The 25,190-nt window shown below is 39.1% G+C and overlaps 2 protein-coding genes across 3 annotated transcripts in view; one reads left to right on the top strand and one right to left on the bottom strand.

Annotated features, from left to right (window-relative positions):
* Positions 1–1,781: 1,781 nt before the first annotated feature.
* Positions 1,782–16,367, bottom strand: LOC138049775 (heterogeneous nuclear ribonucleoprotein U-like protein 1). 2 transcript variants are annotated; one of them, XM_068896188.1, is made up of 13 exons: positions 15,758–16,367; positions 11,847–11,910; positions 11,521–11,582; positions 11,193–11,332; positions 10,698–10,794; positions 10,496–10,608; positions 8,336–8,488; positions 7,535–7,642; positions 6,794–6,916; positions 6,142–6,267; positions 5,482–5,647; positions 4,318–4,719; positions 1,782–3,127 (listed from the first exon to the last, which is right to left on the bottom strand). In XM_068896188.1, the coding sequence occupies exons 1-13, from the start codon at positions 16,272–16,274 to the stop codon at positions 2,706–2,708; spliced, it is 2,493 nt and encodes an 830-aa protein (XP_068752289.1). In that variant the 5' UTR covers positions 16,275–16,367; the 3' UTR covers positions 1,782–2,705. The 2 variants fall into 2 exon arrangements, with proteins under 2 accessions (XP_068752289.1, XP_068752290.1); XM_068896189.1 differs by having other exon boundaries at positions 11,521–11,579; positions 15,758–16,360.
* A 52-nt stretch (positions 16,368–16,419) lies between these two features.
* LOC138049776 (uncharacterized) overlaps positions 16,420–25,190 on the top strand; it is a 14,605-nt gene continuing 5,834 nt past the window's right edge. Inside the window, exons 1-10 of the mRNA XM_068896190.1 lie at positions 16,420–16,510; positions 17,400–17,482; positions 18,458–18,564; positions 19,032–19,128; positions 20,116–20,232; positions 20,866–20,928; positions 21,045–21,110; positions 23,299–23,425; positions 23,762–23,865; positions 24,390–24,481. Of these exons, the coding sequence (XP_068752291.1) occupies positions 16,453–16,510; positions 17,400–17,482; positions 18,458–18,564; positions 19,032–19,128; positions 20,116–20,232; positions 20,866–20,928; positions 21,045–21,110; positions 23,299–23,425; positions 23,762–23,865; positions 24,390–24,481 (914 nt within the window). The 5' untranslated portion in view covers positions 16,420–16,452. The remainder of the gene's footprint in view (positions 16,511–17,399; positions 17,483–18,457; positions 18,565–19,031; positions 19,129–20,115; positions 20,233–20,865; positions 20,929–21,044; positions 21,111–23,298; positions 23,426–23,761; positions 23,866–24,389; positions 24,482–25,190) is intronic.

The raw sequence follows: 25,190 nt of genomic DNA, 5'->3' as shown, positions 1-25,190 counted from the left end.
ATGCCATATTCCTTCGAGTTTTCTTCGGGTACTTCGTTATTCGCCTCGTACCTGAGATTCAATTTCAGGTTTGGTGACTCACGTGACACATAAAGAACTGAAACTCCAGCTTGACCCAGGAGCCCACAAGTTAATTGTTTTTGTGGAACGGCTTTCTTACAGACCAAGTTATTTTTAGATTGGTTTTCCCACCAAACCAGTCTTTTCCGGCTAATCACAAGTCTTGTATGAGAAATATTTACCGATGGGATTGAGAATGGTCAACCGTGAAAGCCAAGATAGCTTGATCTGTGAAAATGCCGTTCCAAAGACCGTGTATTGGAGTTGCAGGTTCCTGCTTGAACGTTTATCTACGCTTGCAAAAATGCTGGCATATTGTCTAAATTCGTGCACATGCACGCTTCGTGCGCCAACATACGCCTTTTAAAATCGTTTTCAGCCTAGGAAGGGTGCATGCTTCGTATAGGATAAACATTAAAGGGGCAGTGTCACACTATTTCAGTCAACCTTCAAAACACTGAAATACGTCTTTGCATCAATAATGGTAATCTTTTTGCCGATAACAAGTAAAGTCCACTGTAGCTATTATTTGTTACTTGTATCTATAGATTGAGAGGATGGAAATGGATTGAACCTTGAAAAAACTGGCCACCTTTTTCAAATTTCAGAGTTCGTGCTGGATTTTGTCTATAAAATTCCAAGAGTATTCAAGGAGTCTTTATAGACGATTTCTATGCCATACATAGTGTTTCAGTGTTTTCTTTGCTGAAAAAGCCCACCCTTAACATTCCTTACCACATCACCCACGGGCACTTTAATTGGTTTTAATGTTTCCCTAATACTCAATTTTGGGCTCAATTTGAAAATATCTTTTTAACTTAGCATGACGCAATTTTCAACAATTTTCCCCAAGCAAAAATTCAAGGAGTTTTCCACAAAATCCTTTTTTTCAAGGGCTTTTCAAGCGCCCTTGAAATCCAAAATTAAATTTCAGGACTTTTCAAGGACTAGTACGAACCCTGAAATTTGGAGACGTCCGCAGAAAGCGCCTAAAATTAACCACGAATAGCTCTTTGTACATTACATTCATACCATTTCAGTGGGCTGTCAGGAATGTACGTGTGAGCTAAAGCAGTAATTTAGATTTTACCCAGTTTTGACCTAATAACAAAACCTTTAGCATGACTGTGCCCCTTTAAAGCTTGGGATAAATTTAGCAAACGACCTCCCTGGGGCCTTCTAATTGGCCCAACTAGTGGCCTGATAACAGGGTTGGTGTCAGATATTTGTGTGTAAAATTCCTCGAGTATTCAAGGAGTTTTCAATAACCAGGAATTGAGTTTTCAAGGAGTCTTTATGAGAAGATTTCTATGCCATACATAGCGCTTCAGTGTTTTCACTGCTGAAAAAGCCTACCTTGATATTCCTTACCACATCCTGCAAGTTAAGCGCACGCATGGGCATTTCAATTTTGAGTTAATGTTTCCCCAATAGTCAATTTTGGGCTCAATTTTTAAAATGTCTCTTTTCTAACTTTGCAGGATGCAATCTCAACAATTTTCACCCCAGCAAAAATTCAAGCAGTTTTCCACAAAATCCTTTTTCTCAAGGGCTTTTCCAGCGCCCTTGAAGTCCAAAATAAAATTCCAGGGCTGTTCAAAGACTTCAAGGAGTAGCACTAACCCTGTGATAAGCAGACTTAAGTAAACCCTGCTGGCCTGCAAGCAGTCTCTTGTGAATGCATTATAGCAAACGAGATGAACTGGAAGCATTTGAAACGGTTCAAAAAGGCAAAAGAGTGTTTTATTAACACGAGACCTAACGAAGCTATTAACAGCGATCGATGAGCACATCATCACGACCTCCTTACAGGGTGTAAACTATTATTATTCAAACAATCAAGTTGGTAAAATCGAGGCTGAAGCTAAAAACACATCATAGAAAAGCCTACCGAATAATTCAGCTACTGAGTTAGGAGAACTATTCACAGCCTATAATTGTTAAGATAGAAATATACACAAGTAAAATGTGGAACGGGTTGCACTGCCTTTCGAGTATTAAGAACTCGATAAGGGCATGCACCACCCCCTCCCCTGAGAAAAACGATAGGTAAACACATTCCAGTCCAAGGAAGGTGAAACTACACAGCCCTAAACTGGTAGCAGTCGCTTGTGAGTGAGTCGAACCTCGCTTTAGTCACGCAACTGAGCCCTAAGGAGAATGGAGACAGCGCGCTATCTCGCTCCCCATTTTCCCCTTGGCTTGCTGGCGTGACTAAAGCGGACGGTTCGACTACTCACAAGGGAATGCTAGCAGTCTACCACAGCCCAAAAAAGAGCGTTTTCTGTCCGGAGTCAACCTTCATTAAGCGCAACATGGATTCCAGTGAGCGGGGAAATTCTAACTCCCAAATATTTATACTAACCAGAAGAAATGATCATCGCAAAAAAAACCCAAAATATTTCAACCATCTCTCTCACAGTTCAACAACAAAAAATCCTTAATATTCAACTAGACGCTATTTTCCTCAAGACGATTTTCCTTACAAAAGAAAGAAACAAAAAAAAATGATACTAATTTAAACTGATGGCCGCATAAGTCTCAAGAAGGAACACTTTCACGTCTATCAATACATTGTCCTTACGTAGAAGTAACGTTAACTACGTGTATAACTAGTTTCTCGTAATTCCTTTATCAAAGCAAGTCTACTGATACCCTGTGCTACCGTAACTGCCATAGCCCGCTTGCTGTTGATATCCTGTGTAGTAGTTTTGGTAATTCTGATAACTCCCCGGTTGCTGGGATTGCTGTGCAGCTTGGCCGTACTGTTGCTGTTGTGCATATCCAGTCTGTTGGTATCCTGTGGGTGCTTGGTATCCCTGATTGTAGCTGTAGTACTGATTGTAAGATGATCCCGATCCATACTGCTGCTGCTGCTGGGGCTGTTGCTGTTGTTGAGGCTGGTTGTACGACTGACTGCTTGATTGCTGCGCATGACTGTAATGTTGCTGGCCATAGCTCTGTTGGAGCCGTGGCCTTTGCTGCTGGGGAGACTGGTGTTGGCGGTGCGATGACTGATGCTGCCGATATCCTCCACTGCCGCCATAACTTCCACCACCATAACCACCTAGACAAGAAAACACACGTAACAATGGGTGGTTTCTACATCAGACAGAAGCCCGCCCATTGTTTCATTCAGCTTGCCCTGTCTGTTACACAAGTGATAACAAGCCAAGGAGAGATTGAGATTTAAAGCACTCTCGATCGGCCAGTTTTGTATTGTCGCGGTTGGACTGGATCTAGCATGAAATGGAGGCTCATGCAGGGGAAATAATTTGCATGTGAAAAGATTTCCCCGAAAAATCCTCTATTTCATGCTCGATCCAACCCATGCGCTAGAATACGAAACTGGCCTATTCTCCCACTGGCCCGAAAATCACTATAAATCTACAACTTGTGCTTGAATAACACCGAGGTATCCTGTATTCTATGGTGCCTTTTCCATCCAGGCTCCATATTAGCACTATGTGGGTTCTGGCATCTTGCATTTTTTAAATTGCTTTTCTGTGGTGGCTGATTTACCAACATTTTAGTACTCCATTTTACCTCAATTAACAACACTAAATACACCTTATTCCAAAATGGCCGCCATTTTAGTATTCTTTGGTTTCCACTCAAATTGGCCCTTATGGCTTCGTTCAAGGTTAAATACTCTATTGAATTTTACGTTTGAAAGCGAGGCCATACGGGCCAATTTGCATGGAAACAAAATACTAAAATGACGATATGAGATGGTAAATAGCCAACGAGGCGCGTAGCGCCAAGTTAGCTATAACCAGTCTCATATCCAACAAGCGCGAATAGAATAATTGTTTTATTAAATTCCTTAAAGTCCAAAAATTTGGAAGTAAGAATTACAAGCGAAGAAAGCGAGAAAACCCGAGCGAAATCGAAAAAACTTGATGAAGATGCGATGTTGTGTAATACCTTGTGGTCAGACAGACGTAGGCTCATCACAAAAACATTTCTTGCCTTTTCGCGTACTTCTAAACTTCGGAATTGATCCAAACTTTCCACAAAAAAGTTTTTTTTTTATTTTGGCTTCATTTAGAGAGAAATTTCGCAATCCGGGGAGGAAATTTTTAGCTTAGCAACGCTTAGCACAATCATTTACCTATTTACCATATAAAGTCAAACTAAGGTATAAATTATGAGCTGATAACGGAGATTGAGTGAACCAATCAGAGCACGCGAAATGCATTATCCGAGGTTGAGAATTTAATAAGGTGTATTTTTCCTCTACTTATAAATTTTTACCTCTCCCTCCTCCGCCACGATGATCTCGTCTATCATGGTAACCACCCCCTCCTCCACGTCCGCCGCGGTAACCTCCACCACCACCTCCCCCATATCCACGGCTGGGGCGCCCTCCACCACCAAACCTCTGGTAGCCTCCATGACTGCTACCCCCACCTCCTCCACGTCTGTAGCCTCCACGGTCGTCATAACCTCTGTTTCTGTTGTAGCCTCCACCATGTCGTGGTCGATCATCAAATCTAGACCGTTTGAAAGGTGGCTCTGAGCCAGTGCCTGATCGGCTTCGGTAGCTGCGACCTTCTTTGATGTATTCATCTACAATGGTTTTAGCTTTGTTTTCAGGCTGGTCAGCATACACAACTTCCTCAAAGAACTCTCCAATCTTTGGCAGAGTGAAACTCACTAGAAATAACAGGAAGATCACAAAATCATGTTTGCACAAATCCTTGTATCTTTCACAAAGGTGAGATAAAGGGAAATAATTTTTTCTATAATAATTATTAGCAGCTGACTCGAAAATAATGAAACTTTTCTTGTGGTTGTTGTTTGAATTTCCAAATACCTTTGCGCTTTAAGATTATTCATAAAGGAACTAACACTTTGAACTGCATTTTGTAGTGTGAAAGATCATTGCAAAGTTTTAAGATCCACGCAAACATTATGCCCCATTTAACTCATTAACATAACATAAGATAACATATTTAACATGGATATATACACTTAGCTTGAGAGCTAGTTTACAGGTATTCCACCCTAATAACTAATGAAAACCTAACAACTGAACAACCCTAATATCACAATTCACCGATTAAATACTGATTAAAACTATTCAAAAGTATTATTACAATATTACTGCTGCACTCAAAATACCATTGGCTAATGTTCCTAATTTACTGATCCCCGAAATTTAACGATCTAATTCTGTTTACTATTTCATTGGTGCCTACTTTTATTCTAATGTCATTTGATAGTTCATTCCACTTCTTGGCTGAGATTGAGACTTGTCAATTTTACTCTAACACCTGATGATTTTAATTGTCAGTGGGGCTGCCTTGAAAGTGAATGACTTCAGAGGCATGCACAGAAGACAAACAAATAAAATTACATAAAAATTGATTAAATATCACGAATAAAAATAGTTATAATGACAAGGTGACGCCATACTTTTCATATCACTGACAGCATTCTCAGGAAGCTCAAAGCCTTCTTTCTTTCGATCTTCTGTTCTCTTTCTCAGCTCTTCCTGAGTCGGAATACAAACTATGGCTCTTCTGATGAAACCCTCAAATGGCCGAATTTTTTTCTTCTGAGCTGAAAGGTACACGTTGGTCTAAAAAGAGGAAACACAAGGAATTGAAAGGAGGAAGACGTGTTTAAAACAAAAAATAACATGGGTCTATTTTACAGCAACTAAAAACTTTCTGTGAATTTAGACTTCTCATCTATGACTGCACAACCACAACAACAACAACAACAACAACAACAACAACAAAAGAGATTTCATTAACAAAAACTTGGAACTACAGTATATACATGTAGGTCCCCTTTGACCCTCCCAAGAGTGATAATTAATTTTTATTATAGAATTTACTGTCTAATGCCAGACAATTTTACTCGCCCATGGGGGCCACTTCAGGGGTAAAATTGTAGGTGTAAGTGGCCTGTCCACACTTCAATGTACGAGACTGACTCCAAGCTTAAGGGAGCTGCGACTGTACTAATTTTTTGAATTCTGATTAAGCTTGCAAGAAATTACCAAGGATATCCTACAGTTTCAATTGGGCATTAGAGAACTGTGTGTACTGTATATATCCACCAATTTACCTGGTCCAGAATGTAGTTTCTTGTCTTAGTTGGAGCAAGTTCAAACAACCGATGCAAGCATTTTGCTGCCTTGTCCATCAACTTGTTGTAACCTCCAGCATCTCTCTTCCTGGCTACACCAAATACCTGTCAAGTAAGATAAAGGCCAGCTTTTGAATCAAATGAAACCGTAATGTGTACAGTGTAATGGGCAAACTCATTGACGATCATAATTACTGAGAAGGCTGATAAGTAAACACAAATTTGTAGTGGACTTGTTTCATGCGACAATTCATTTTATACAAGCTTCTCATGTTTTTTCCTTAGCCAACAGAACCAGATGTTACTGCCAGTTCCAATTTGTCAATGACAAAGCAAGTATATTGGTGCAATACAGTTACATTTAATCATACATTGTATACCATGCAATCATATTGCTGTACCTGATCACAAGGATAAGAAAAAAATAAAATTAATGGTACAGATAAGCAGCATTTCTTGGGTAAAACAAAATGAAAAAGCTGCACACCCGATACTTCAACTTCATGATAGACTTAAGAAAACACAAGGAGGTAGACCAAACCAGAACCGTGATAATAAGTGACATTGCTTCCTTTCACAATTCGCTGGAGCAAGCAAAGAGCAGCTTGTCACTACATACATTATACATTACCTTCATCTGCTCCATAATAGAGTTGGTGCCAAGGACATTGTATTTCTTCTCGGGATTATCAAGGACTTGTTTGTTGACCCAAGTTGTCTTCCCAGAACCTGGTAAACCCACCATCATTATAACCTGCAAGATATTGGCAATCCTTCACGCACATGTACATGTATTTAAAATGGTGTAATAAAAACAAGTACTATGTTCTTAAAGGTGTCCTACTTGAAAAACATCACCGTCACCAGTCACCAGTGAGTCAGGAAGTAAAGAGAAGAAGATGGAAGTTCATTGGCCACATTCTAAGGCAGGACAGAGCGAGCGATACAAGGACGGCATTAAATTGGAGACCGGAGGGAAAAAGAAAGAGTGTGAGACCTGACAACGTGGAGAAGGACCGAGGATGGGGTTCGTGGGAAGAGGTGCGGGGTGTTGCGGTAGACAGACAGACATGGAAAGCTTCTGTGGAGGCCCTATGTGCCACCTGGCACGCGGAGGATAGGTGACAGGTAACTCGAAAAACAAAGAATGCTCTTTAACACTCCTGTGTACACGTAAAGCATTATTTGAGATTACCCTTATGGTTTTGCCGTGCGTTTTCAGCATTTTTCTTGTTTTTAATCTGTCACTAATATAATAATAATTATGACACTTACATTCTTAGAGTGAACCGCTCACCTTGAGATACAGTAGTAGAAGAGCATATGAAAATTACAAAAATATAATGTAATTTAACATTCCTGATGAACCCACCTCACAGTCTTTCTTATCAGCAGGCCCTCTCGTGCCATGTACCAGAGACTCACTATCAACAGACTGCATGAAAGTGTAACCTTCCTTAGCAGGAAACCAAGGCTCTTCCTAGAAAATAGTAATGAAAAAAAAGTGTTGTCTTTAGTTATCAAATACTAACAAAACATTACAAAGTGCAGGCAATGACTTTTCCCCTTGATAAAAGTGATTCTCTGTACATTTATCTTGGGGATTAAAACGTAAAAAAAAACAGTCAAAAATTTTGGGACAAGACATGAAAATTTAGTTGCAGAGTCTTATAAGGGATTTGGGTTTATTACACTGCATTGTGTCCTCCACTAGCGGAGGGGTTGGCGCAGCGGTGATCTAATCCGAAGGGGTTGGCGCAGTGGTAAGATCCCTGCCTTCCAACCTTAAGGTCCCGGGTTCCATTCCTGGTTCTGCCGAGACTGGAATATTTGGCGACCTTCTATCCTGCTAAAGTTCACTCAGCTTTCCATCCTTCCGAGGTCGGTAAAATGAGTACCAGCATGCATGGACTGCTTAGAAGAGACTGCAATTTGCACCTGTATATGCTTCCAGTCCGCTGGGGGTAAATTGATCATTGTAAAGCGCCTTTGAGACGTTGGTGATAAAGGCGCTATATAAATGCACCACTTTACTTTTACTTTTTTTTTCACTGCTTAACCCAATGACACCTCAAACGTCCTAGGACACCCCAGCTGACGAAAAAAATTGTTGGTAGCATAACATGTGTGTACTTAGAAAACCTGTCTTCAACAACTCCAAAGAGACTGTTACCTGAGACCCAAAGTTGACAGTAAATTCTGCATTCTTTACAACCACATGAGGGAACAGTGCTTTATCTTTCAAATCTTCTGTTAACTCAAAAGCTACTCCCATATCTTCACCATTTTTGCTAAATGACACTGTCTTTGGATCACTCTCTAAATCCTGCAATGCAACCAGTAACAGGGAAATGATCAGAATATTGAATAATTATTGGAGAATGACAGAGCAGCACTCTATGACATTACATTCATTTATACACAGGCCATTTGGGATCGTCTCACTAAAGATAACATTTGAGCTTCTAGAAAAAGTGCTTTTTGTAAGAATTTTCAATGGACAATACAGTGCAGCTCGGAGATAAGCGAAACAAAATATACGCAAAAAGAACGTGCGTACGCAAAACGCGTAAAAAAAAAACGCGGATGCGCGTCAACACATACGCAAAAAGGCTCATTAGTATTTATGAGCTCTCCTTTTGTCTTTATTTTGTCGCCTTGTCTTTGTTTTTTCTCAATCGTTTCCGATGTGGTGAATGTGAAAATAATTTGCGTGTTTGCTGGTCGGTGCGTCACTAAAAGAGCAAAAAATCTCACCAGCGCAAAGTCCTTCTGGCTAGATATTTGTGTTTTAAAGCCCAAAAAAAAAGGATCAAGCTTACTTTTGGAGAAATATAAACCTATCGACAGACGACACACAAGAACCTTTTTAACATCAAAATTTACATGAAAGCGTTGAGAGCGATAATACAGTATCAAAACAAACTTTGTACCCGTACATCCGTTTAGTCGTAAACTAAAAACACAACTCTTTAGCAAAGGGGTCATCATTAGCAGTTTTGTACAGAAATTCATCGTAAGGCTGAGAATGTTGCAGCTTGAGTTGTTTCGTTGTAAATGCAGCAGCAAAGAATGATTTTTTGGCGTGGATTTTCAGCGCGACAGTGAAGTAACACACGGTTGCCGACACGTAACAACACGATTTTAATTCATGTAATATCCACATCTTCAGCTCTGCTGGGAATGATTTTCTGATTTCAACGGGTACAGTGCTTTCACTTCAGATGCTAAATTTTTCTTCGAAGGCTCATTGGATGCGCTGATCACATTTATTTGGTATTTCTGTAAGGAAAAGTATTCGGTTAAATTTGGGCACGCGCCGGCGGGAGCTAGGCCATCGTGATGTGATTCGGGGCATAACTCGCTGATTCAAACGGTGACATGCGCTCAGTTCAAAGAAAATATTTTTAAAAAACTTTCTATGACATGCCGTTTGCATTTATTTGATTTTTCTGCATGGAAAAAGGACTTTTTTGCACGCGTCGGTAAAAGGTTCTCATGAAATGACTGTAACGCGTCACGGCAAACACTGACAAAAATCATGGCTTCAGTTTTTCGGGGCATAATTTGCTGATTTAATTTCGCTCGTCTTTCGAGACCTTTGTTGCATTTAAAGGATATTAAACTTCGAAATAATGCCCTGTGGATGTTTTCATCGGCGGCATTAGCGGATCGAAATTGATTCGTAATCAAAGCGACATACATGCAAATGCAAATTTCGACTTGTTGGCAGTCACACAATTTATTCTTTTGTCTTCGTAAACAATAACAGGAAAAGGAAACTTACGGTTATGAATAAGAAAAAAAAACCCGTATACGCGTATTGCGTGCGTTTATTTTGCGTCTGCGTTGTTCGCTTATCTCCGAGTGGCACTGTAGTTTACCTGATCGATTCCAAACATTTCACTGAAGTCAAGATAATCTTTATTTATTTAAAACAGTGGATGATTCTTATCTTAAATGTACTGTAACTTTATCTTAGTTAAGTAAAAAGTAAAGTCTGTTTACGAGCCTAGTGGCCCATCAGAGCCGAAGCTTATCCCAGTTCCTGTGGCATGAAGCGGCTAGGAGTATTTTTTACTCCCCCTGGATGGGATGGCAGTCCATCGCAGGGTTACCCCCAGCATTTCGCCGGTACCCATTTATACACCTGCGTGGAGAGAGGCGCCATGGGTGTAAAGTGTCTTGCCCAAGAACACAACGCAATGTCCCACGCCAGGACCAGAACCCGCACCACTCGATCCCGAGTCGAGCAGACTAACCATGAGGCCACCGCGCCTCCCCTCCTACTTTATCTTAGTAAGGCATCATTCAAAAAAATGCTTGCACTTACTAAATAACAGCCAATTACGTCATCGACTCCAAACGGCTGACCATAGTCTGTGAATTCAGAGTCGTGAGCTTTCTTGGCAGATGAATCATATCCATAGGACTCCTTGCCTTCTCCTAAATTGGGAAGAAAACGAAGGTCAGAAAGTAGGACAAGCAGCATTGGATAATAATAATAGTTATTATTCATTAAACAACAAACTTACCAAGCTGCAAGCTTGCTGAGTCACTTGACCAACCCACTCTTACTTCATTTTTCAGCTCTTCTGATTCAGGAAGCTCCACAGAAATAAGTGATGTCACCTTTAAAAACACAAACAGAAACAACAACCATTACTCCTGTTCCTGCACGTCCAGCACTCCATTTAACTCTCCTTGACTTACAGCTGATTTTGCTGATGCTATCTCACTCAAATTAAATCTTTAAGAGACCTATCACAAACTGGCCACATTTTCTTGCAAGAAAAAGGTTGAAATACGATACTGGGCACTGCATCTCCTATGTCCTACTCTTTGCAAATAAACTGTGGGTTCAAAAAGCATCTGCAAGATTTTGTAATCTTGCAGATTTGTTTCAACAATGTCACACTTTGCATGTTTGAACTCTTCCCTGATCTCAGTGCCATGCCAGACTAACACCATTAATTTCCTGGTTGCAGACATACTGCTCTGTAAACAAGTTACAGGAATTGCATGATTACCTTGCATTCAAAACAACTTTTCCCCTTTGTTGCACCCCAGGTAGCTCTAGCCCCAGCTAGGAGATAAGAAAATCCATCATCTGACAGGGGTTTACCACTCAGACCGTCAGGTGCAACTTTGAGATGTAGGTCACAGTTGTCTAAAATCGAAACAAAAGAAGAATATATAATTTAATTTCACTGAAAGACCTCTTGCTGTAAGCTACTGTACATTAATATCTAACTACTTATCTTGTATCTCATTTCTTTACAAAGAGCTCCTTGCTGGTTTTATTTCAACAACTGTATGGACGGTACATTGAAAGTACTCGCCACTGCTTCCACTTACATTTGTCCAAGACGACCAAAGAGTCGTCAAGCGGAGTCTCTTCCTCGCCAGGTTCAACTCTACTGGAGGGAAAAATAAAAATGTAGAATACTCAGACATCTTCGTCACAGCAGTCTGCATCTAGCAGATGCTGCGTGTCATCCACACGTCAATCAATCTCCTGGTGGTGATACAAGCATAGAGAGTCAATCCAGTGATAAGTTGTCCTTATTCAAATATTACTGGCTGTTTGCCGAGTAAGGTAACTACATGTACGAGCTGTGCATGTTGCACCCATCTTCTGCTAATTATTTTGTCCTGCTGCCAACTGGTGCACCAAACATTACCTGGTGTCAGGGACAATTTCTACATCATCATCATCTGGTTCTTTCTCCTTATCTGCCTTCTCATCTGAAAAGAACACAAATAATAATCTGTTAAGAGGACTTACATAAAATGTCCACACGAACATCTACCTTAATCTTGATACATAATGACTCATATCTTGCATTAGATATCCTGGCAATAATAATATTCAACATCTGCCAACAGTATCAATTCTTGAAACAAAGCTAATGTATGCCATCAATGAAAGGCAATCCATCAGGCAGGACTTCTCGTGTTAATATTATCCCAGTTTTCATCTTCACTTCTCATCCATTAACGTCTTTTACAAAAACTGAACGTCTCCCTTGACTCCACAATGCTCCTTTTGCAGTATGAATAAGTGACTTCCACTATTTCTCTCACATATGTTGTGATACCAACAGTTGCTTGCTTGATCTTTAAGGTGGTTAATTAAGCAAGTCTTAACTTTCTGTGAATAGTTTTCAGCATCCATGCTATTTCCACACTCACAGAACCTTCCTTCACTTGCACTTCATTTACAGAACCCTGCTGCAACAATTTCTGCTGCAGTTTTCTCAATCATGTTACTTTGAATAAAGGTCTCCATTGCCCTAGCTCTACTAGGTGGCACTGTAATTGTACAGAGTACGTCTCTGACGACTTTCAAAATGATGGGAAAGACATGCTTTCCTTGTTCGTAAACTGACACGAACAGCAGAAGTGGAGTGATAACTGCTACCTTAAATACCAAGACGCCTGGCCAACAACCATCTCGTGTGCCTAGTGACCAACTCTGATGTAAGGCGGTCCCTGGAATTTTGAAGAAAGTTACCACGGCACTGGTGAAAACATAACATAGCAACACACAAGGTTTACTAAGCTCCTTTTGATTTGATCTACTTGTAACCAGCTCAAGCTAACGTTAACAATATCTCATTTTGAAAGGTCCCATTCACGGTACAGAGAAAACATGCATATTCAATGCTGCTGATGTCCATGCAGCTGTTGTTTCAAAGTGTTCTTGTCAGCACAAATTTGTACTACTTTCACCAAAACAGTTTAGGGGATTTAAGTTTTAAAAGGTACATGCATTGATTCGATCTCACAAATGTAGACAAATTTGCTGCATCCAAAAAATAAATAAGAAGCAAATAAAAGCATCAGGATTGTCAGCGAGTTTTTAGCCTGTTTTATCCACAGCAAACGAAGTAGAGTTGAATAACAATAAAAGGACAGAAATTAAATCTGGAATGCACCCTTCATAGGAAAAGGCATGAATAAGCACTTCTACAGGCAAGGTGAAAACTGTGTTTTTATCAAAGTGCAATCACTTTTAATTCTTGCCGTTGTGTCACCATTTATTAGAATAATTATTCTGACGTGTTTACCTCAGTGTTAACTCTTACTTACTTCCTAATAATAATTTGATTCCAGTATGAGCTTGTTCCGGTTTTTCCTAATCTTTCTGTATGAATTCCTTTACATAATATTGGAGCACAATCTCATACCAGTATAAATCATACTCCCATCGGGAATAATAATAAAAGAATAAAAAACAATAAGAGAAACCCCTCTGATGACCGGAATAGCAAAATAACCTGAGTCTCTTTTTGCTTTTATTGTCAAGTCTTGTGCACTTACAAGTAGCTCAAGAGTAAGACTGAAGCATTCTTCAAAATCCCTGTATAAAACTGAAATTAATCTTTACAGAGCATATGAAGCAGTCACCAAATACTAACAGATGTGGAAGGGTATTCTGCAGTTCCTACTAAGTTCCAGTTTCTGTCCATTTCAAGTCCCCTTGACACATTTCTCCTTCTAGTTACATGGCCTCAGATACCATAACACAACCTTTTTCAGGAGTTTACTGGCCAGACGACTCAATTTTGCTAGAGAAAACTGGTTGGACCACAACACAAGGAACACCATGCCCTACCCTTTACAAATCGTGAGCGGACTCCCTAACATACCAAAAAATTTTATGAACAAGAGTTGGCGACAGAACCTGCAGTTTATAGTCCTTATACAAGAAGGATTAAAACTATTAATTACCAACTCTTCAGTGTGGAATAATGAATAATTCACGCTCATGCACTACAGTGCAGACCAGAAAATTAATAGGCGTCATACGCAGACGCAAAACAGCGTTACTGAGGAGTTTTTGTAACATCCTAAGTTTTTTGTCAACATAAAATATCACCACAGAAGTTGTCATGAGATATCTGATAACCAAAAGTAAACATTTGGTTCCAGGATCGCAAACAAAAGACAATGGTAAATGCAGACCGATGGGAAGTGCATTCTTTTCAGTGAATTTTTCTTGTTTGCTTTTACTATCTGTCATTTGCTTTTCAAGCAAGGCCAAGTTTACCCCCAAAGAAAAAAAAAAAACAGCCGGCACTGAAAGACGCTTGAACAAATTTGTCGTTGTTTGTCACACAGGGTTTCGATGCAATGAGTCAGAGACCCATTTTGCACTTTCACTCCGTATGCTTCCAGCCAACCCATGGTAATTGTCCTCCGTAAAGCTAAACTAAAGAAAGAAATGGATGTAGTAGATATCTTAAGGCATTATTTTATTTTGTTTTCAACTCTGAATGCATTCCAATGAATCTTGCAGTAATGTGGCTTCATTTGCCAAAAGCACAAAGAGCCTTTAGAATTTCACGCATGCATGTAAAAAATCATTTTGAAATATTTGACAAAGTACTACAGAGGAGGCCTTTTTTCGTTTTCCAGGTAAAATTGGCTTTACCACATTTCACGGCGTCGTTTGGTTAAATCTTGCTCTGTGGGATATAATTTTATTGCTGTCGATTGACTATAAACTTTACTGATCATTGATTTCTGTTGGCAAAAGTTGTGTCTCTTGAATGCAAAAAAGCCCTTTCTTAAGTTTTAAATCAAAGGAAAACATTTATTTCCCTCATTATGATATTTTTTGATGCAGCAAGAAGCAAAAGTAATTTTCAAATGTCAGAAATTAAACATAAGGGGATTCGAAGTGAGTGTGCTTGTGATTTGAATTTCATTTGGAAACATGCGTTATTTGAAATTTTGTCAAACACTTCACTGTTGACGTAGCTATTGTCTTAAGCTGAAATTACCAATAAAACATTAGCAATGGCCGACTCCTACACAATAACTATATTTGATGAAAAGTGCGTTTTCGGCGCACATATTATAAACGCAGGCGCGTGTGTGTGATATTTGTAATGCTGGTTTCACACACATTTGTTTGGGATGCTTATTTCTGGTTTGCATTGTACTAATGCAGAGCAAAACAGCTTTGATCTTCCTAGAAAATCAGGAAGAGGAAAAAGGCTCTGCCAGCTTTCACAACTTTCTTTGATTTGCTTCTCATCTGCCGAAATAGCTGAGTCAGTCTAGTTTCGACTTGTCAATCCTGTCTTTTTAATTTGTGTGCATGATCAATCCCCACACGTGGCAATTTTTAACTGTCTAAACCTCTGTATGTCAATTACAAAGACTAATCTGCCAGAAACCTATATTTTTTTCACTAAACAATGAAATGGCAATTTAAAAGTATGAACTATCTTGAGTTTCCAAGGAAATCATACGTTGGCTGTCGAGTGTTCGTTCGAAAATATCCACTGTTTGTTTTTGCTCTGTGGTTTTGCGGTTTCTGGTCACGCGTGACTGACACCCGAATAGATTTGAATTTTTAACGCATGCTCAATACGAAATGGCGCAGCTCCTTCCTCTTCCCTATTTTGTTTCCTAGGAAGATCGAATCGAAGTAGACTCTGCTCGCAGGGTGCGACTATCACTGCAAGGCTGCCGATACAAATAGCACCGATACACTTAAAAAGGCTTGCGTTACCATATATAATAGTTATTATAGAGACTTACGGGAAAAAATATGCAAAACAACTATTCAACCACAAACCTTCTGTCGTTTGTTGCGGAGTAATAGTCGATTCATCTTGGCTGGTTTCCATAGGTTCCTCCTCAGTCTTCTTGTCATCTTCCTGCTCTGCGACCTTTTCCGCTTGCTCAGTTGGTTCGGATGCCGTTTCTTCCGGTTCTTCCGACGGCTTTTCTTCAACCACCTCATGAACTGGTTCAGGAACAGGCGCTTCCGAAGGTTCAACGCTTTCAACAGTTTCGCTTGGTTGCGTTACTTCTTCACTCTCTTCTGTTACAGGTACTTCGCTCTCAATCTGATCTTCTTTGTCAGGAGTGACCTGTTTTTCTTCTGTTGCTTCTTCTTGTGGCTGTTCCTCACTTTCTTGCACAGTTTCGCTACCATTTTCTTCCGTGACTTTGGAGCTAGAAATTGCTTCGAGTAAACGCTCAACCAAAACGGGTTTGTTTCCCTTTGAATCTAAGCCACGGTTTTGCAATTCGGCTCTCAGTTCCGCAACCTTTAGCTTCTTCACACCTGCCTCATCGAAATCACTCATATTTCAAATCCTTTTTCGAGGAAAGTTAGAAAATAAAATATAAAGAACTTGTCCAGCACGTGTCCCTTCCCAAGCCGAAGACGAAAGACCCCCAACAGAGCTTTTCTTTGCTGCGCATGCGCTTCAGCCTGTGGTGCTCCGCTGTTCGGTTCGCTCCGCTGGCTCTGCCTTGTCCGCCATGTTGTCCCATTTCTTCATCTTGTCTTCTCGAGGTGATACCCTGATATTTCGCGATTGTATCCTTTGCTCTCTGAACTGGATGACATCTACTGCGGATATTTCGCCTTAACTTTAGAATGCCGTATTTTCACACGTTCCTCTGGTCGTAAGCCAAGACTCAGAGTGAAGGACCCCGCTCTAACATCTGTTTCCATCCAATCACGATTTTCCAGGTCTTGGTCAAGATTTCTTTTTCATTGCGCATTTTAGGATTTACTTAGTTGTGTGTTTTGAAGTGGTAGTATTCTGCTGTTACCTTGAAAAACTTCAGCGTGCTAACATAGCATATAACAAATGTTGTTTATTTGACGACCTTACCTTTCCTTTCTGCATCACTCAAGCATCCACTCATGACGGCAATGTCATTATTCTGTGGTCTTTCTGACTTTTTGTCTGCTCACCCCATTCTCTATTTCTAATTCCACATAATACACATTGTTTGCCCCCCAAATTTTGCATAAACTATTGTTTTCAATTGCTCTTGGGGAGACTGCATATTCCCAAGAGAATTTGAAAGCAATGGTTTATGCAAAATTTGGGGGGTAAACAAAGTGTATTATGGGGAATATTCGAAAATAGAGAATAACAATTAGCAACATTGTGTTTGCAAAGTCAGAGGACTGGATAATGATAATTAGACCTACTGCCCTCATTTTGAAACAAATATTCTTTTGAAATTTGCTCGTCGTAGCGAGGCTAGAAAGGTTTATTAGCATTAAAACAAAAGAATATATTATTTGGCCACCATTATGAAAGAGGTTTATAAAAAATTAGATTGTCATAAGAGTTGGTTGATTGCATTAAAAGAACCTTGCTAGTTGTTCTTGGCCATTGGACTTCTGCAGACTATTACTTTTTACTATTTACTGTTTACAAAATAGAAACTGCCTTAATTTGCTCTCTAAGATAGAGGAGATTGTGTGAAAGGGACTCAAGAAATATTTTACAGAAGAATCAAATCATCAAAGGAGAGCCTACCTCCTATTTTTGTAAGTTGATTGGTATGTTATCTTCTATTAGATCTTTTAAAGTTACAATTGTCAACAGATATGATTGCTTGGTTGGATGCTTCAAAGCGACATGAAATAATTTATCGAAATTGGGCATGAATCTGATTACACGCACTTTAGTGGAAATAACTAAGCATACCTTGACATTCTGGAACTTCCTTTATTGGCATCTAGCTCCAAGGTGGAGACTACACCGATGGCTAGCAAAACCTAACAACCTGGCCATCAACCCCCCCTGCCCCTGAGAAGTCAGGCACCCGTCAAGCTGATAAACAGTGGAAAGTAGAGAGGGGAAGGGAGGGGAAAAAAAGCACTAAAACGCTCCACACAGAATGATCCTTCTTCCTCCGACACCGATAAATAAGCTCTACAACCCAAAGCACGAGGAATCTGATGCATGAGCAAATATAACAAGAGCACTGACAACAATTGACTGCAGTCGCTCCAAGTTGTTAGCTCACTTAAATCTTCATTTAAATTCATATCACTGTGTTTTAGTTAATTATGTAGGGATTCTCATTATCATCAGAACAGTTTACTGTTTGCTCCTTCTAATTATGCATGACAAGATTTAGTTCATTGTTTTGATTAATAATAATATTATTATTATTACACAACATAACATAATAATAATGATAATAATAATAATAATAATAATAATAATAATAATAATAATAAGAAGAAGAAGAAGAAGAAGAAGAATATTATTATTATTATTATGTTGTGTATGTGCTTTATGCCAGAGTTCAGATGATTGGTTTCATTGAGTAACTATTATTATTCCTAGCTATAATGAGCCGGTCTTCTTCTCGTCCTTTTGCAAAAGTGAGATAAAATCATGAACAGTTCAACCAAGAATCTCAAACAGAGAAAGGTTACCTGCCCTCTAGCAAGAAGAAAGGTGATGATCGTGGTAAATAGGCTGACAAAGCATTCCTTCAATTTGCATTGCAGAATGTCGATGGGGTGAATTTTATCTTCATTAAAAGAAATGGGCTCTACTTTGTTTGTACCACAAAGTTTAATATTTCACCAGCTTTTGCAGTTGAAGTCCTAACCAGGTACAAATACCAAAAGGCAGTAATGTTAGTGTTAATTTTATTTATTGTGAGCAAACAGTACGATCATTTTTTAGCTATAGTTAATGGTCTCATACAAAGATTGTATCTGGGCTTGAACTTTAGAAAGAGGCAAAATTTTGAGACAAGATCAACATTATCATTGTGGAGAGACTGATGTACTTGTGAGCTGGCTGCCGATCATCAGCCTGGATCATTACCTAGGATGCCTGTGTGGTTGCATGGTTGTTTTGTCTTACTGCTTCCTTGCATCCAGATATTGTTCCAAGTCCCTGGAGGGTAACCCACCTTTGAATTAAACAGTGTCCGCTCCTTCAGGAACAGTTGCAATGGCTCACGATGCAGTAATCTGATAACATACACGTGCACATGGCCATAGTTCCCAAACATTGCTTATAAAAAGCTGCAGGAGTGCAGGCCAGCCATTCATTGTACTCTCTTTTTGTTAGAGTTTCAGACCTTTGCAAGGATTACTGTGGTGTTCTTAATGAGGAATCAATCAAAATGAACTTTCCTCTCATTTATGAGTTGCTGGATGAAGTTTTGGTGAGATTTTTAATTATTTATAAAATAAGTGGGTTCTGTTTGGTCACTATGTAATTATTCAACAATATTCACCTAGCCTGAAGTAAATAATATTGTTTTAGTATAATTACTGTAGGTGATTGTTTGAAAAATATGCATTTTCTTTAAAACAATATAATATTAATTTCTTCGTCTGTCACCTCGACAAAATGGCTTGTGGCCATTTTGAAAAAACTGCTTAGGTGATTATCGTGTAATGATCACTTCAAGTGCAACCAATCAGTGCAGTATAATGTTATTAACAGTTCTGCAGTACAGGAGAATTGTCAAATGGCCTCTAAATTAAGAATTAGATTATTGTTGCATCAGGTGTACTGCCTTTTATCTACCATCTGACTTTCTTTAATTGTTGGCCTGCAAATAGCCCTTTTTATTGTTGTGTTGATTTTATTTTACATGCCTTTTAAAATATGGCTATCATGGATGCCAATTAGTTGCTTGTAGTTTTTTTGCCCTCAAATGGCACATGATCACATGTTAAAGAGTTAAATTAAGGAATGAAGGGGATAGTTTCTAAAGAAACTGTGGTGCTGCATCGGTGGGGAAGTAGTATACAAAAATTTGGTTTTATCAACGAAGTTGATAATGTAAATTGGCCACTGTACAGAGATTCTAAAAGGTGACGTTTCGAGCGTTAGCCCTTCGTTGATTCACTCTGACGAAGGGCTAACGCTCGAAACGTCAGCTTTTAGAATCTCTGTACAGTGGCCAATTTACATTATCAACTCCGTTGATAAAACCAAATGTTAGTTTTAAAATTAAGGGATTGTTTCAAGCTTTCCACCTCACTGTCATCACTTAAATTTTGACTGTGGACGTCACACTTTTTCCTGAAACTTGAGGCTGTTTGCTGTTTCAAGTGTTAAGCAATCACACTTTCTAAATCAGAAGGAAAAGAGGGACTGATTTTTTTATCATAGACTCTGTTGGTGTTTGTCTTCTTGACAGGATTTTGGTTATGTCCAAGTGACATCAACAGAAAGCCTCAAGGCTTACATCTGTAACCAGCCAGAGGTGGTCACAACATCTGAAGAGCCAATATGGCTGTGCTCTGGAGGAACAGTGGTTTGTACAATGCTATGTCTTAAACCTTTCAAACACAATGCTGTTTGCAAGCATTATTTCCTTTGGTTTAACAATATCTATTGTAAGTCCACTCAAAAACTATGTACCCTTAAAGCCTTGCCCGCCTGAGAGTGACACTTGTAGGTCAAATGCCAGACGATTTTACTCACCCATTGGGGTGCTTTAGGTATGAAGATGTTGAAGTTAAATTCTTTTTGTAGGAGTGGTGAAACAGGGTTCGTATGGGTCGTGGAAAACCTGGAAAGGCATGGAATTTAAGAATTTCATTTTCCAGGCTTGGAAAGTAATATATTGAATTTTATGGTGGGTCATGGAAAGTCATGGAAAATTGTAATAAGAAATGGTAGATTAATCATTGCAGTTGTCAAAACAAGGATAAAAAGAAATAGAGACAAGTTTCTATCAAAAAATCTGAGGTTTGAGGACAGAGGTTGTTAATATATTCAAATTGGAACTGAGTTATGTCAGGAAATAAACTTAAGGTCACGGTTCCATAGCTGTGGAAGGTCATGGAAAAAGTTATGGAAAGTCATTGAATTTGAAGGGCTTAGAAGAGTATGAACCCTGTGGAACCCTTATTACAAGTTCTTCTTTTCCTTCTTTTTACTACAGTATGGGACAGAGAGGATGTCTTTACCCAGCACGGCTGCAAACAAACCAGTTGCTTTGCCAAATGTGAGTATGGTTGGTAAATTCTTGTGTGTTTGGTACATCATTTTTTTAAACATTTTGGGTCGATAAGATCAAATAATTATAGACATGCGATTTTTTCTTTGGTCTGATGCTTGCAGAGAGGAAGCAAAAGTGAAGTTTTTGTGGATTTGTTGGAGCGACTAACTGTGTTGATTGGTTCAAATGTGAGTGCGGACTTTTGTATTGACTATTGTGTTGAAGTGCTCACTACGCCATTGTTTAAATGCAGCATCCTGATTTGAGAAAATCCATCGAGAACCTGTACATGAAGAACTTCATACATGTATAAAGGAAAAGTTGAAACTCTCTCTGCTTTCTCTAGCTCTCTTTTTCAGAAATTGCCACACTAACATTGACTTTGGACAATTTACCACTTGAAGAGGTTGAAGTGAGCTAATTACATGTATCTGAGAGAGAGTTTCAAACAATTTCAATTAAGCGGTAATCAGTGGGGTTTCAGAAAAAATCGTTCAACTGAGGGTCTCTTGCTTCATATGACAGAAACTTGGAAGTCAGCTCTGGATCAAGGTCTGGTAGTGGGAGTACTATTTGTTGACTTCCGCAAAGCTTTTGACTCTGTAAACCGTTCAATCCTGTTAGCAAAACTGAAAGCCACTGGAATATCGGGTTCTCTTTTTTCTTGGCCAACTATTTGTCAAACCGAAATCAGTTTGTCCAGATCTCTGGAAAGAAATCTGCCCTTCAACCTGTGAAGTATGGAGTGCCCCAAGGGTCCATCCTGGGGCCTAGATTGTTCTCAATAATTATATGTTAATGACTTGCCAGAATTTATATCTTATGGTAATCTCTATATGTTTGCTGATGACACCACAGTTTATACTATTGGTAAGGATACAGGTACGGTCATCTCTTCACTTCAATGTATTCTATCTCAGCTACACATGTGGTGTGCAGCCAATAGACTAATTGCTCATGAATCAAAGACTGAAGCAATGATAGTATCTAGATCAATCTTTATAGGCCCTCTGCCAGCTTTAAGATACGGCACCAAGACCATCGAGTTCAAGTCTTCATCTAAGTGTCTTGGCTTAACTATTGACAATAAGTTATCTTGGCAGGATCACATTAGAAATGTTTGTAGTTTATTTAATAAGAAATTGGCTGTTCTGAAACGAATCAAATTCCTGCCTCAGTCCACCTTGGAATCTATTTATTTTAACTCAATTATTCCTAGTGTAGTATATAATATTGTTGTCTGGGGTTCTGTTTCCCCGTCACTTATGGAGGATATTGAACATATTCATATGAGAGCAATTAGGGTTGTTTGTAAGCTACCTATGACCACTTCAGCAGATGAGATCAAGAAATTGAGGCAATGGAATCCCATTTCTTTGTATTATGTTAAGAGACTGCTGGTTCTGACCTATCAATCTTATCATAGTTTAAATACGGAAGATCTAAACATTTCAATTTCTAAGGTAAAAACAAATTACAGCTTAAGGAATTCTCTTAATTTAGAAGTGCCAAGACCAAGATCTGAAATTGGCAGGTCTTCTTTTAAACACAGGGCTGCCTTGGCATGGAATCTTCTTCCACATCATGTCAAGGAATGTGCAAACGTAAGATCGTTTAAGATTGGACTTAAGGCGAACAAGCATCTTCTAAATGGTATAAATTTTGCTAGAGGTTCCTGCTGTGTTTCTATGAAAAATGATGACTTTTTATATTTTTAGATACGAATTTATTATCTATGTTTTGTATTTAATTTATCTGAATTCATTGTAATTAAGAAGAACCTTACACTTTGTTTTCCTAAATTAATTTTTATATTTTAATGTGATTGTATTTAATTAGCTGTAGTTAGGCAGGTCCACATCAGGACTTCGGTCTTGCCAATACATTTAACCTGCATTGTAAATAAAGATGTATGTATGTATGTATGTATGTATGTATGTATGTATGTATGTATGTATGTATGTATGTATGTACATAGCTCGAGTGGAATTTGACTGTCTGGGTGAAAGTAGTCTTGAGAAGGACTGTTCAGGTTGATACGACAACCTGAGCAGAAGTCATCTTCAGAGTCAAGTGGAAGGATTTTTTTTCATTTTCATGTTCTTGATGGCCTTTCTGCCGTCGTTCTGGTTTCCTTAACTTGAAAACAACCACCAGGCAGCTGGCTGTTATAGATACCGTACTTAGCCTGTATCTCACTTTCATTACATATTATTTGTGTATTATTGACATTCATGCTGAAGTGTTACATTTTTGGGTCAATGGTTTGTTTGGAAGTAATGGTGACTGAGGTCTTGAAAATGCTGCCGGAGACTGCAGGCCAAAGGCAGCTTTTTCTTGGAAAAAGAAGTATTATTAGTTTAACTTTGTTTGCAGGGAAACATTTTGAGGAGTGATATTGATGGCTGTATTCAAATGAAGAGCTTTATGGCTGGTAATCCAGAAATCAGGATTGGACTCAATGATGATTTCTTTGTTGGAAAAACCAAATTGTTGTCTCAAGGTATTTGGACATTTTGATGTTTTTGTTATGTAAAGCTGTTACACTGATTAATTTTGTATTCAAGACTTTTGTGTTATTTAGTGGCATGTTAAACACAGAAATGGGTTTATCAGCAAGAGCTGGGTTGATATGGTAAATTAGCCAACTTAAAAAAAAAATTAAAAGCTAGTGTTTCAAGGGTTAGCCCTTTGTCAGAGTGAACTAGGGAATTATGGGTTGTTAGCATCCTGTTCATTGAAGGATGGAGCTATGCTTTTATAGATAGTGTTGTGTAGCTCCATCTTTCACTCCATCTATTAACCAGAAGTCCTTTAATTTTTATTTATTTTGAAACAGACAGTGTTGCAGCCAGACTGGACAATTGCACTTTCCACGAGTCAGTTGACTTGTCCAACTTTGAAACAACACGAACACTGGTTGTTAAACCACCGCAAGGAGAGGTGAGCGTTTGGTTTCATAGAGTCTTTTAGTGGAAAATACCGCATCCATCATAGACTATAGGCATACGCATAACTAGATTTTCGGTTTGTCAAACGTTCCTTGAAAAAAAGGGGCCTAAAATTGACCAAAAATGTGGGAAAGAGAAGCTTAAACTTGAGAGACTCCGTGAGAGAGGGTGTGTTCCTTACTGTTTGTTGTTTTTCACTTTGTAGTGAAGTGACAACAAGTAACAGAATATTAAGTAACTTTGAAAAGCCATACAAGTGTGCAGGAGTGGGTGTCTCATTTATTCTTCAGACGGCGCCAAAAAGGGAGATGACTAAAATATTCCATTCCAAAGACTCCTCAATATTTTTGATCATCACTTTCCCAAAAAAATGCATACTAATGCAAATGTAAGACCTGCCATACACTAATCATACACCTATTATGACATTTCACTGCAACAAAGTTAAAAAAAATGGACTAATCACTGAGTTTATAGTTTGCTGTACTTTTGAACTAGAAGTTTCTGTTTTTTCAGTTCGTTGCCATGAAGTATAGGTTATCAGAAGCTGTACATTCTAGCCTTCCCTTCACTCTGATTGCCTTTGTTGAAGAAGATGACAACTCTAAGTAAGTTGAGTACGTCTTGTATGTAAACTCGTGTGACGATCATGCGCAGTACTCTATCATCCCATAGCCTGCATGCTTTCACTTCAGCCAAGTGCTCTGGTCCAATCCAAAATGTTATGTCAAATTTGATTAATAAGGTTTCTAGAAATCCTCCAAGTAGATTGTGGCGGCCTCAGGTCTAATAACGGCCTAATAACGGCTGCGGAGGAGACTATACGACAAGCAGCATGTTGAAATACATGTATGTTTAAGTGCGCTGTAGTTGGTAGAGCATTGCACCGGTATCGCAGAAGTCCTGTTTAAGCCGCGCGAATTTTTTAGGTGTCTATAAAGTGAGAATCAGTTCGACCTTTCGTCTTGATCCTTCCAACCTCGTTCCCAGGGTCTCTCTTGTCTGCCTCCATTGTCGTTGAGAATAGACAATTGAGGCAGACAAGAGAGACCCTGGGAACGAGGTTGTGATCCTTCCTGTTGCCAACGACCTCGCCGTTGACGGCTCCGTTTGTGGGACGGCTTCTTATGCGCGTTTTTTTGAGACGCGGACGGCAACCGGAAGTGAGCTGTTTTCCCTTTTAACTTGTCTTCACACAACCACATTTCTGCATTGCTAAGTATCTTTTCTCCATTAGAGATGATTAGTATAAAAATCTGGGAGACACCACTGTCCTGGCACACGAAATGATCTCTTCCGGTTGCAGTCCGCGTCTCA

This window comes from Montipora capricornis, chromosome 5, assembly GCF_036669925.1.
Source record: "Montipora capricornis isolate CH-2021 chromosome 5, ASM3666992v2, whole genome shotgun sequence".
In the NCBI taxonomy this organism is placed as follows: domain Eukaryota; kingdom Metazoa; phylum Cnidaria; class Anthozoa; order Scleractinia; family Acroporidae; genus Montipora; species Montipora capricornis.
Note: the sequence above shows the minus strand (reverse complement) of the source record. Positions and strands in the feature narration are given on the sequence as shown.